Raw genomic sequence first — 14,021 nt, 5'->3', positions numbered from 1 at the left:
GCATTGCACCCCAACAACAGATCATGTCCTTCTAATGTCAACAATCTAGTATTTCTTAATGTTATCCATTCCTTAACCCACATCAAATTTGTAGCTTGGTAATACAACTCCCAATTAGGCAAACCAAATCCTCCTCTTATTCTAGCATCTTGCAAAAGTTTTAATTTTATTCTCGCTTTCTTACCTTGCCATATATATTTCAACACAATTTTATTTAAATCTTCAAAGTAGTCTTTTCCAAGCCTAATTGGAATTGTTTGAAACAAATATAAAATTCTGGGTAATATATTCATCTTGATTGTTGATATTCTCCCTATTAATGACAATTGTAAATTTTCCCATTTCGCCAAATCTAGCGCTATCTGCTGTTTAAGTTTGATATAATTGTTCTCTTTTAGTGTATTGCATCTTGCTGTCAAGTATATCCCCAAGTACTTGATCTTATTCGTGACCTGAATTTTCAATAGGTCTGCCAGTTCTTCCTTTTGTCTTGGTAGCATATTCTTTGTCAAGATCTTTGTCTTATCTTTATTTATTTTCAAACCAGTCACCTTTCCATATGTCTCTATCTTTTCTATCAATTTTGATGCTGTTTCTAGTGGGTCTTCTAAAATGAAAACCAGATCATCTGCGAATGCTTGCAACTTAAATTCTTCCTTTTTAATTTTCATCCCTTTTATATTCTTTTCGTCTCTAATATTTCTATTTAGCACTTCCAAAGTTAACACAAACAACAGAGGTGATAGTGGGCACCCTTGTCTTGTTCCTTTTCTTATGTCAATAGAGTCTGTCAGTTCTCCCTCTATCATTACCTTTGCCATTTGCTTATAATATATAGCTTCTATTGCTTGAATAATTTTTTTTAGCAAAGCCCATCTGTTCCAGCAGTAATAACATGAATCGCCAATTCACATTATCAAATGCCTTCTGTGCATCTAGAAATATCAAAGCCATTTGTTTTTCAGGATGTGCCTCGTAGTATTCCAGAGTGTCAAAGATTACTCTCATATTGTCTTTAATTTGTCTCTTTGGCAGAAATCCATTTTGATCAAGATCACTTCATGTGATCTTGATTCTATCCCTCTGTTTATGCAGCCTAGAACTGTGTTGGCTTTTTTGGCAACTGCAGCACACTGCTGACTCATATTTAAACGATTGTCCTCTAAGATCCCCCTCACAGTTACTTGAGCAAGGTACCACATATACTGTACCTGTGCATTTTGTTTTTCTTGCCTAAATGTAGAACTTTACTTTTTTCACCATTGAATTTCATTTTGTTAGATAGTACCCAATGTTCAAGTCTCAAGATCTTCTGTATCTTAAGCCTATCTTCTGGAGTGTTGGCTGTTCCTGCTAGCTTGGTGTTGTCTGCAAATCTATCCCCTCATCCAAATAATTGATGAAGATGTTGAAGAGTATTGGGCCTAAAACAGAGCCTTGGGGTACCCCACTGCATACTTCATGTAGATGCAGTTCCATTGAGGATTACACATTGAGTGCGGTTGGTCAGCCAGTTACAAGTCCATCTGGTGGTGATAATGTCTAACCCACATTTTTCTATTTTATCTCATAGTAGCTTATGGTCTTCTTTATCAAATGCCTTACTGAAGTCCAAGTAAATTATATCAACAGCATTCCTCTGGTCCACTACTTTTGTCACTTTGTCAAAGAAAGCAATAAGATTAGTCTGGTATGATCTGTTTTTGACAAACCTATTTTGGTTTTTAGTTATTACTTTGTTTCTAGATGTTTGCTGATTTGTTGCTTGATTATCTTTTCCAGAATCTTTCCTGGTATTGAGGTCAGGCTGATAGATCTGTTGTTTCCTGGGTCTATTTTTTTCCTTTTTTGAAGATGGGAACTACATCAGCTCTTTTCCAGTCCTCTGGAAGTTCCCTGGTGCTTCAGGATCTTTGAAAGATACAGTTCAGTGGTTCTGAGATCTCGTCTGTCAGTTCCTTCAGAACCTTGGGGTGCAATCCATCTGGTCTTGGTGATTTGAACTCATCTAGGGTAGACAGGTGCTCACTTACATTTTTCCACCCTATTTTAACTTGTGTTCCTAATCTGTTTTTTGTGGTATATATGTATTCTTTTTTTATATGTATTCTAATTAATAATTGCATATATCTATTTTTTTTTAAAGATCATAAAGATTTAGGTGTTCTATTGTTGTTTACTTAAATCACTTCCAAATGACTTATATATACTGATAAAAAGTGTAAGCATTATATGAGTTGCCTAAGTATAAGGTATGTTTTCAGTTCCAATGTTTGCTATATCACCTCCAATATTGCAGTGTAAATGTGAGATTGTCATATTATATGAATTAATAGTGTGTCATTAGTTAAATCCAGAAAAGTATATGACACAATAAAAATCTTTTTTGTCAAGTGAGTCTGGGAAGCTCATAACAAAATTAGAGTAGAGATGTTTCCAATCTTCTTTTATGAATCATTACAGCTATTTGAAACTTATATGTCATGGGTTCTTATTTTTGAACTTATATTGAAAGTGAAATAACAATAAACTAATAACACTTATTTGATTAAGCAGTGTTTGCTTGCTTAAATATGAATTTTAACTTTTATTTTTGTTGAGTACAGATTCTTGGCTCTATTAATATGCAAATGTTGGACATTTGCCTATTTGACAGTTATTTTTAACTGTTTAAAGCATTGAAATTGCTATGTGTAACACAGATTTTTCAGTGACTTAATTAATGCTTAAGCCATTCTTATCTCATATACTTCATTGCAAGGTGTTTGGGGAGATAGCAAAAATAATTTGCAAAACTGAAATGCGAGCAAAAGTAGTGATTGCTTGATAATATTTTCAGCTTCTAAAGGAACAGCAGGTATTTTTTAAAAATCCCTTTAATACAAATTGTTGTACAAAGTAGCTAAAACTTTCATACTAAAACTTCCAAAACTTAATATTTGGCTGCAGGAGGAACTATTGAATGCACGTCTTATTCACAGAGTTGTAGGAATTGGGAAAACACAGTCTCTACTATGACGATCCTCTTTTGAACATAACTGCTGAAAACTGAAAGTCAAGTTTTCAGTATTTTATAGTAGAGAGATACACAAATATTATAGTGTAACCAAGAAAAAAATATTTGTAACACATTTTTTTAAAAAAGTAAAATAACTCCCTCTAAAATCTTACCCCAGTCACACATAGGTCCATCTATTCTGTCTTTAGTGCCTTTTAAAATATCAAATGGAGTTCTTAATATTTCAAATGTTATACATATATACAACATATATACAGTACATCCATTCTAATCAAATAGGATCCCTAGCATTGAAAAATATATTTTTTAAAATCAAGGGTTTTTTTATTTCAATCTACACATACATGACAATACATTAACAGTGTGGCATCAATATATCATACATTTTAGTATAGGCCAACTTAATACCAATCATATCTCTTAGTACACATATTCACATTAAATCATAATCCTTCATTGCTTATTTTAAACATTTCAATATTCTCTCCTAATGTCAGAGATCATATCAGTTACACATACCTAGAAATTTCATTATTCAATTTCTTCCCCAATTTTTTTTTTTTTAATAAAAAATTCTCATTTGGCAAGCAGTATGGTTCCTGGTTTCACATCTCAATACAAACATGAACATGGTTACCTATTCATTTTATTTATTCAATTTCATATCACATTATCCTTATTCATATTAAATATTAAACTTGTCCAATTCCAATTCATGTTATAGCTTATTTCATTTTCCTTAGGATATTCTGATATCTTATTTTACAGTATCTAAAATTATCATCTCATTTCTATGTTCATTTCCCATGTTACCTTTTTCTGTCACATTTGCAATTTTACCATCCTTATTTTATTAATTCAAAATTGTCCCCTCTGGTCAATAATTCAAGCTAGCCACCTTCATTCTACCTTAATGCCAGTCTCCCTATTTACTATATAACACAAATATAGTAAATATATTTGTCAGATTCTGCATTACATTTTCTTAATCACCTTATAAATCGTCTATACATTACATAAGTATTAATCTAATCAATTATAGCAACTGATATTAATTTTTCCATAATAGTTATTTAAACATTTCCCTCTTTTCTTATACATCGTTAATCATCAATTAATATGTAATATTCTTATTATAAATTCCCAATTCCATTTTTAATATTCTAATGTCACTTTCCTGGGTTTTTAATGGAGTTTCTTTTACTCTCTTTTAAGTTCCAAAGTCCAATTTCATATAAAGACCAAGCACTTTTTTAAAAAGTCACTGAAATTTTTCCTGTGCCATCAAATGGCGCTCTTAAGTCTTTTCCATAATCCACTTCCTTAACTTTAACTTTCTTTGTTAAATATAGTACTTTCATAAAGTTCAATAATTTCAATCATTAGCTATTATTTCTTTTCTTTTCAACACACTCAATTTCAGCATTTAGTTATGCCCTTTAAGTGCCAATAATCCAATAGTTGTCCAGTTTAATTTCTAAACCTTTGTTTTGTTCAAATATTTTCCTTTAAATTTTCTCCTCCAAGTTAATCCAACACAATAATTCAGGCCAATTTTATAAAATATAATTTCCTTCTCACTTTCTCTGGTCGCTGCTTCCACACACTTTCCTCCAATATAGTCCTTTATTTTTTAATACCAGGCTACCTCAAAATCCATGTATTTTGCCTGGTTCACACTCCACTTGCTCCTTCTCCACTCCAGCACAGTCTTAGTTTCCTGGGCTGTTCTTCGTCTTCGTGGTGGCCATTTTAGGACCACTGCTACAGCTTGCCTTTGGAAAGGGTTTTTCCTGTCAGAGAGGGGAGTTGCAGCTTCACTCAACCCTCCAGGCGATTGCCCCTTTCTTCACCACCCCTCCAGAGTGGTTATGGTCTCAATTGGGACCTCCAGCAAGTTATCTGGAAGTGAAATTGCGCACGATTGCAGATTCCGCTCTGACTCTGATAACAAGCAAACCAGAAGCTTGAATTGAAAAATATTTGATGATGTCTTACTTAAGTGTATTTTTTTTAATAGTTCAGGAGTCTTTGCTTAACAATCTTAAGTGAAATTGGAATTTCCAGCACTAAACAAAACAGTTGTTAGGTGAGATACCATGTGACTTAGTGTCAGCAATTCTAGTAGTCCCAGTTTTGGTCATTAGCCAAATGGCAACTTCAAATCTCAACAAATAAATGCTCTGTCTTACATATTGGCAAAAAAAATCAGAAAATAAAATACAAGCTGAATAGTCAAGATCTTGTTGATGACCCATGCTCTGTAAAGGACCTTGGAATACTCACCTCTAATGATCTAAGTGCTAGAGCCCACTGCAACTACATAGCCAAAAAGGCATTATGAGTTGTTAACCTAATCCTACGTAGCTTTTTCTCTGGTAATATCACACTACTAACCAGAGCATACAAAACATTTGCTAGACCAATACTTGAATACAGTTCATCAGTCTGGAACCCACATTATGTATCTGATATTAGCACAATTGAGAAAGTCCAGAAATATTTCACAAGAAGAGTTCTCCACTCCTCTACTCGTTGTAGAATACCTTATGCCACCAGACTTGAAATTCTAGAACTAGAAAACCTTGAATTACGCCGTCTTCGGTCTGACTTAAGCATGGTATATAAAATCATACATTGCAATGTCCTACCTGTCAATGAATACTTCAGCTTCAACCATAACAACACAAGAGCACACAATAGATACAAACTCAAAGTAAACCGCACCAAACTTGATTGCAGGAAATACGACTTCAGCAATAGAGTGGTCAATGTCTGGAATACTCTACCCGACTCTGTAGTTTCTTCCCCAAACCCCAAAAACTTTAACCTTAGACTGTCTACTATTGACCTCACCCCTTTCCTAAGAGGCCTGTAGGGGGCGTGCATAAGCGCACCAACGTGCCTACCGTCCCTGTCCTATTGTTTCTCTTATTCTTTTATTTTTCTTATATGTACCCATTTCATGTATTCACAACTATGTATACATTTATACTTATTATCTTGTAAACAATTGGCAAATCAAATAAATAAAATAAATAAATAAATTAGGTGAAGACCTCATTCTTCTGCCTGTGGAGATTAACAGTCATCTGGGTCATGGTTGTCCCAAAGCTGCTTTTTCAAAAGGCAATTGGACTTTATTTTTTTTGACAGATGAAAAGCGAAATATCTTCAAGGAAAAACAAAGTCCAGTTTCCTCACTCTTCTGGTCGGCAAAAACTGTCCGCTCTGTCTTTCAGCAAATAAGCATCCCACTCAACTCCCCCATCTCTCTATAACATCTCCACTGCTGCTACGTATCCCTGCTGCCATCACTGCAGCAGTTGCCTCAAGCATGTTTGCCTCATTGGCCATCAGTGAAGTTCAGCTGGCTACAGTAGGGGTAGGCAGCAATGACAGAGTGCAAGGTAGCCATACACAGAGATTGTTGGAAAGATCAGCAATCATTGCTGTCATAAATGCAGATGGGCTGCCAAGGACTCATTTCTTGATCACATGACTACTGGGATGCTTTACCTATCATTTGTTCAGCACCATCATACAGTTAATGGTAGTTAAAGTAGCAGGTTTTGAAATTATGTTTATGTCTCTTCCTCTTTCTCATTACCTATTTTGCTGACAATAGAAAATCTCTCCTACCTTGGTGAGTAGGATTTTGTTAGGATACAACTAGTTACATCTCCATTCATCTTGCTTAGATCAAGTGCATTTCTTCAGGAGAAGTCCCTCTTTGTTGTAATGAAATCTCCTTCTCAAAATTTAATTACAATTGAAGTTCAGTTGATCACTTTGTGCTAGTTTAAAAGATTAGAAAAATGAGAGTAACAATTGTATAGTTTCTGGCTAATATGTATTTAAAGCAGAGAAAGTTTTTAAAAAAATCAGTGGTAACTTAAAAAATAAAGATATCCCTGAATGGAATTGCACTGGCTAATTTTATGCATGGCTCATTAAGTTGATCACTGCTATCGAGAGTGCATGTGCACATATAATATTTGAAAAGAAAAGCTATTTTTGTCTCAGTGATGTAACTGTTTGCTAAATGTCCATACTTTTGCCTGTTTGCAAGTATATAATAGTATTACCCTCCGAGCTCTTGGATAAAGCTTTATGTAGTTTCAGAGCATGACCGTTGAATATAAGACCTATTCTTCCACTTCTGTATAGTAATAGGCATCGATCTCTATTTGTGAAGCATGGTATTTACCTTTTTTTTTACTGTAGCCTCAAGGGTTATTTGAACTCAAATGATGTCTGCTTTTGAGTTGGATAGGCTCCAGGCTGCTTCCTAGATGCCATTTGTGGATTTGCAGTATCTTAAGAACATGCCACTAAGATTCAATGGCAAAAATCTTTTATCATACAGCAATGTGATTTGAAGCTGTTTTCATTTCTAGAGTAGTGTACGAATGAGAATAGCTGTAAGTTTGCCCCCCAGAACCCAAACTTGGGCTTTTTTTTTACCGGTGATGTTCAGGATTTTATTTTTGCAGCCTCCAACCCTTTTCTCCCTGAACATGGGGAAAATCTTTGGCAGGCTGAGGAATGGAGCTGAAATCCTGAAGATACCTTCACTTGCAACATTCCCTGCTGGTTTCCCCATTGACTTTCTAGGAAAGATGGCAGAGAAGATTATAATTGGTGATCAGAGGATCATGGGTGCTTGGCAACTGGTTGCAAGTGTTAACGATTTGCCAAATACCCAAATTGTGGTCATGTGACCATGGGTGTGAAAAAGCATTCTTTTCCAAACTGTTCATTTGAGTGATCATTAAGTAACCAATCATTAAGCAAGGACTAAGTCCTGGATTCAATTTTTTCCCAGCATTTCTCATTATCATGCTTAATGAAGCTACAGGGAACTATACTTCAGAACATTTGAAGGAAGAGAGATGTGTCCCTCATCATTGTGCTACATATGTGGGATTCTAAGGACATTTCCAATGCAGTGAAGAACATAAAATGCCTTTTATTTTGTTAGCTTGTCAGATGACAGGTTTCTCTGTTCCCCCTATTTATTTATTTGCATTTATTTATTTATTTATTATTATATTATTTGCATTTCTGCTAACAATTTTACATTTTTTATTTTAATTTGCTTACAAGCTATAAGCAGTCATATTCTAATTATACATTATTTTCCTTATTTGTAAACTAGTTAAAAACAGATGCATATTTTTTTTTAAAAAATGGCTTTTTTGGCAGAGTTCTGGAGCTTTGACTGGTGTGCCAATTTCTGGGGTGAGTTTCCTAAATAAAGCTAAGATATTTTAATATAATTTTTGCCAAGTATTAGAGTCGTCAACTATATCTATTTGATATAACTTGTTTTATTAAAAGTAAATTTAATAAAAAAATAAAAAATAACATGTGCATCCCTAGAGCATGACAAAAAGTATAGTAATTATTTTTGTTACATTTCCAGGTATAGGTCTGGAACACATGAATTCATAAAAAATGGCCATTTATATATATATATATATATATATATATATATATATATATATATATATATATATATGCATACTATTTGATGATTATAAGAAATAATCACAAATGGGTAAAGCTAATTGAAGGAATTATACTCCTTAAGAACATAATGCAAAATCTTGTCATATAAACTGGATGTCCACTAAACAGTTATGTTTGCAAGCTGATAAAATACAATGTTCTAAATGTTTGTCTATGGAGATTCTTAGTCATGCAGATCATGCTTGTCCCAAAAGTGCTTTTTCAAGAGGCAGCTGGACTTTCTGGTTTTTCTTTGAAGATGTTTTGCCTCTCTCTGGTCCGCTGATTTGAAAGAGGGGTAAAAATTGAATACCCCTCTCTCAACAGAGGGAGAAGGATACAACAATCATCTATCTCCAGTCTATAACACAGTCATTACAACAGTTCCAAGAAGGCTTCACACCCATTTGCACCAGTCAGGTGATACTGATGACATAGATAAACCTCAAGTGACCTTAACTTGATAGCCGAATGCAAATGACCATCTGTCTGAAAGTAGTATAAATCCGTCCATTCCCCACCATCCAATTAAAGCTGAAGAAGCTTCTTGGATGAGAAGTGAAACATCTTCAAAGAAAAACCAGAAAGTCTAGTTGCCTCTTGAAAAACTTCTAAATGTTTCTTGACTGTATATGTAAAGAAAATCAGCCAAAATTATTCCTCTAAAAAAAATCTAATTTGATTACTTAAATAAATGCAAAAACTTTTTTTATTAAATATTATGGAATTATTTGTTTTTTCAGTGTTTAGGTGATCAATCTGCTGCATTAGTAGGACAAATGTGCTTCAAGGATGGCCAAGCAAAGAATACGTAAGATTAATATTAAATATTATAGACTTATTACAGAAAGGAAAATCAATAGAATTTTAGCTGAGTTAAAACAATCCGGGAATTCTTAGAGATGTGCATATACTGCTAATTTTTTTTCTGTTTGTTGGGTTAATTTCAGGGGCACAACATTTTGGATTTTTCATAAAATAGCCATAGGAATAAATGTGCGGATCCATTTATTGGGCATGTAAACATTGGACATCTGTCTTTTAACAACCAAAAAGCTTTGGTTTCTCTGGAATTTCCTGGATTGACCATGTAACTATGCTACTTAGTTTAGATTCTACACTGTGTGCACAATTATTAGGCAAATTGTAGTTTGGATGATTAATTTTATTATTGAACAACTAGAGTGCTCTTGGTTAATCCAAAATGTTAATAAACCTCAAACTTGAATATTTAAGAAAGTAGAAGTGAGGTTTTGGCTTTCCTAGGAGAATATCTATGTTTGCATAATTATTGGGAATTATTATGCAACTAAATGAAAAATGAAAATTAGTCCATCTCATTCATTCATTTGCATCTATTAAAGTGAGAATAATAAACAAACAACTAAAAATGTACAAATAAACATTTCTGACAATTCAAAAAAAAATTCCATATATAGCCACCCTTCTTTTCAATAACAGTCATAAGCCTTCCATTCATGGAGTCTATCAGTTTCTTGATCTGTTGATGATTAACTTTTGCTACAGCAGCATCCACAGCCCCCCAGATGCTGTTCAGAGAGATGTACTGTTTTCCTTCACTGTAAATCTCCCATTTAAGCAGAACCCACAAATTCTCAATAAGGATTAGGTCAGATGAGGAATGGGGACATGGCATTGTTTTTTTATGTTTAAGGCCTTTACTGGCTAGCATGTGATGGAACAGGGGTCACCAACCTTTTGGACCTCAGGGACCACCAAACTCATAATTTTAAATCCCAGGGACCACTAACCAGTTCTGTGGGCATGGCCTAATTTGTGGGTGTGGCTTGGTGATCATGTGACTGGCTGGGCATGGCTTGTATATAAATATTATAAATATTTATATAAATATTGAATTTATTTAAAAAAGAGCAACTTTTACCCAAAATAAGGCAAAGCAAGCAGGCAGATTAAGTTGCTCACAGAATCACAGATTCATTCAGAGATCTATCTATCTGTCATTGACTAGCTCAGTCTGTCACATAAAATTTGCTTGCAAGCAAACTCACAAAATTAACTCACAACACACCATGTATGTAAATATTGAATTTTTTATTAAAAAAGAGCAACTTTTACCTAAAATCAGGCAAAGCAGGCAGGCAGATTGAGTTGCTCACAGAATCATTCAACTATCTATTTGTCATTGGCTAGCTCAGTCTCACAAATTTGCTTGCCATGAGAAATCCAACCATTTCCTGCTTCCTAGCTAATCTAAATCTCCCGGCACAGCAGAACAGATGATAGTCGGAAAAAGGAAAAATAGCAATTTAGCAGGCAAGTTTGCCGGGTAAGGAGTGAGTGGGTGGGGAGGGTTGGTTGCCTTGGGCCATGTGGGTGGTGCAGCCTTGTGTTTCTGCGCAACCTGGATTAATTGCTTTGTGGGGAATGCTCTGGGGGTAAGATTTCTATGCGGCCCACCAAAATTTTCTCACAGCCCACCAGTTGGCGACCGCTGTGATGGAGCATTGTCCTGCATAAAAATCATGGTCTTCTTGAAAGATGCAGACTTTCCTGGACCATTGCTTGAAGAAAGTGTCTTCTAAAAACTGGCAAAAGGTTTGGGAGTTGATTGTGAGTCCGTCTTCAATCCAAAAAGGTCCATTAGCTCATCTTTAATAACAGCAGCCCATACCTGTACCCCACTTCCACTTTGCTGGAGTCTGAGTTGAAGTGGAGCTTGTGACTGTTACTGATCCAGTCACCGGCCCAGCCATCTGGTCCTTCAAGAGTCACTTTCATCTCATCAGCCCATAAAACCTTTGAAAAATCTGTCTTCAGATATTTCTTGCCCAGTTTTGCATTTCAATTTCTGTAACTTGTTCGGTGGTGGTCAGGTTTCAGCCTTCCTTACCTTGCACATGTCTCCGAGCACTGAACACCTTGTACTTCTGGGCACTCCTGGTAGGTTGCAGTTTTGGAATATGGTAGCACTGGAGGATAATGAGTTCCTGGTAGCTTCACGTTTGATTTGTTTCACATTTTTGGCAGTTAATATACATCTTTTTTTCTCAACACATTTCTTGTGACCCTGTTGACTATTTGCAACAAAATGTTTGATGGTTCTGTGATCACACCCCAATATTTTAGCAATTTCAAGAGTGCTGCATCCCTCTAAAAGACTTTTTATATTTTTTGTCTTTTCTAAGTCAATTAAATCTCTAACTCTCCATTTTGCTTGAGGAAAAGAAGCTGCCTAATAATTATGCACATCTTTTAATCTCTTTAGGCCACACCCTCCCTCATTATACAAATACACATCACCTGATACCTTATAGCCGCTAAGCATTCAAGTTTATGGAAGTGGAAAATATGCATAAAATGATATGGTCAAAATACTAATTTGCCTAATAATTGTACACACATTGTATAGAGAGCATAGGAATAGAAAATGTGGACATTTAGAGTCGTGTTATTCAGTCGTATTAGAGTTTTTTTCCCCCCAAGTTTTATTGATATGTATCTACTGCAGGTTCTTCTTTAGCAATTTTGCTGAAGAATTACATTCTGCTTTTCAGATGTACTTTAGTAACTTTTTTGTTTTACTGTAGGTATGGAACAGGCTGCTTCTTACTCTGCAATACAGGCCATAAGGTTAGTGCTATGAGTGAAACAATTTGCTGTTTTTCAAAAAAAAAATAAGACATTAATGCACAATACCCTTAAGTGTATATTTTTTTGAAAAATATAGTTCGAGTATGTTTTCTTTGTCTTTAATGTCTTCTATATAATTTTTAAATAATTTCAAATTCATTTCATCTCATGAAAGTCAAGTCAAAATCACATTGTAATAGGACTCCTGGTTCAGGCTTTAGCTTCATAATATTTTTGAGAAATTGATTCGTATGAAACCCTTAAAGTGAAACCCATATTAGAAAACTAATATATTAGCCAGTATTTAAGACAACTGAAAAATAATTATTTTAGTATTTTGGCAATAGCTATCTTTAACAGATGAAATGCCCAATTAGATTTCTAGATAAGTAATATAACCAGAAAGTTATTATTTATTAAGATGTCAAAAATGTATTTAGCTATTATAATTCTCCCCATAAATATTTTTTGGTAACTAATTAATACTTTAAACTTTCCACTTCAGTTTTAAAATTGTACATGACTATTATACAGTGACTTTTCCTATAAAGCAGGAATAAGTAAGTAATGTTTTCTTTTTCTGTTTTTCTCAGCCTGCACTCTCTGAGCATGGCCTCTTAACCACTGTGGCTTACAAATTGGGTAGAGACAAGGCTGTATGTTATGCATTAGAAGTAAGTCAATTGTTCATTGCAAGCATTTTGGTATTTCAGTTTCAGTGGGTGCCAAGCAGCCACTTATTTGTAGGTAAACGCTACCACTCATGTTGCTACAGTATTTGAAGGGGTACAAATCTTTTATGTAATTTCAGGATCATTTCATGTGTGCAAGTCAAACAGGGACATGAACTAGACTGCGTTTCCATGGTTTCCATGAAATTTTAATTGTGAATTAAAAGATATTTAAGATTGCTTTAAAAATAGTTGTAAGAGCTGCAAAAAAAATCTGTGAATAGGTCATGGGCAGCATATACTTTTACATTTAATAAAATAAATAAATAGACATGCATCAATTTTAATACATATTTGGATACTATATAGTAAGAACAATCATGAAGTAATAAATGAAACATTTTTAGTCTGCCTTTTTGTTTTAGGGCTCTGTTGCTATTGCAGGAGCTGTTGTTCGTTGGTTGAGGGACAATCTTGGTATTGCAAAATCTTCAGAAGAAGTAGGTGAGTATAACTTTCTAATTTATTGTAAATCTGTAAGAATATAGGGACTCAGAGTGGTTCTGTGTTTCATTCAAACATGTTCACTTAGATAAGAATTTATTTGTGTACTCAAGGTCTATGCCATTTTTAACCATGCATATCTAATTTTAGGCTTGATGACTCTTGTATTTCTTCTGAAAATGTAATAGTGAAATTTTTATATGGTGATATTGCTAGTAAGAGTAGGAATAATAATCATACAGAGTTCCAGTTATTATGATTAATTAAAACTGCAATTCTACACCATTTTCCTGGAAAAAAATAAAGCTCAGTAGGAATTATGTTTATTCAAATCATACCATAAGGTTTTATTTATGGATATAAATGATCTGTAGGAGGTATATTGTAGTTCAGCACATCCAGAAAGTACCAACTTGTTGAAGATGATAGCACATATAAAATTTATACTTCTGCTTCCTGGCTCTATGTTTGTTATATAGATTAATACACTCAACAGTCTTATTTATTCTAGAAATTATTTACATTTTGTTTTGCCATTCTTAGCTTTTTCAAATGACTATTTCTCTGCAGAGATAAGTTTTCTATTTTCTGTTGATCTTAGAGAAACTTGCTGCTGAAGTAGGCACATCTTACGGCTGCTACTTTGTTCCTGCATTTTCAGGATTATATGCACCATACTGGGAACCCAGTGCAAGAGGGTA

General features: G+C 34.3%; 1 protein-coding gene across 4 annotated transcripts in view; it reads left to right on the top strand.

Moving 5' to 3' along the window:
• GK (glycerol kinase) overlaps positions 1 to 14,021 on the top strand; it is a 100,760-nt gene that overhangs the window by 68,316 nt on the left and 18,423 nt on the right. For 2 of the 4 annotated variants that reach the window (XM_087966878.1, XM_087966876.1), the window contains exons 9-15: positions 6,648 to 6,665; positions 8,228 to 8,263; positions 9,277 to 9,344; positions 12,103 to 12,145; positions 12,739 to 12,819; positions 13,242 to 13,320; positions 13,922 to 14,018. In XM_087966878.1, the coding sequence (XP_087823004.1) occupies positions 6,648 to 6,665; positions 8,228 to 8,263; positions 9,277 to 9,344; positions 12,103 to 12,145; positions 12,739 to 12,819; positions 13,242 to 13,320; positions 13,922 to 14,018 (422 nt within the window). The remainder of the gene's footprint in view (positions 1 to 6,647; positions 6,666 to 8,227; positions 8,264 to 9,276; positions 9,345 to 12,102; positions 12,146 to 12,738; positions 12,820 to 13,241; positions 13,321 to 13,921; positions 14,019 to 14,021) is intronic. The other 2 variants (XM_087966879.1, XM_087966877.1) reach the window with 1 other exon arrangement.

This window comes from Notechis scutatus, chromosome 5 (assembly GCF_049901735.1).
Source record: "Notechis scutatus isolate UNSWTSFEM ecotype Mainland chromosome 5, rNotScu1.2, whole genome shotgun sequence".
NCBI classification, from domain to species: Eukaryota; Metazoa; Chordata; class Lepidosauria; order Squamata; family Elapidae; genus Notechis; species Notechis scutatus.
Note: the sequence above shows the minus strand (reverse complement) of the source record. Positions and strands in the feature narration are given on the sequence as shown.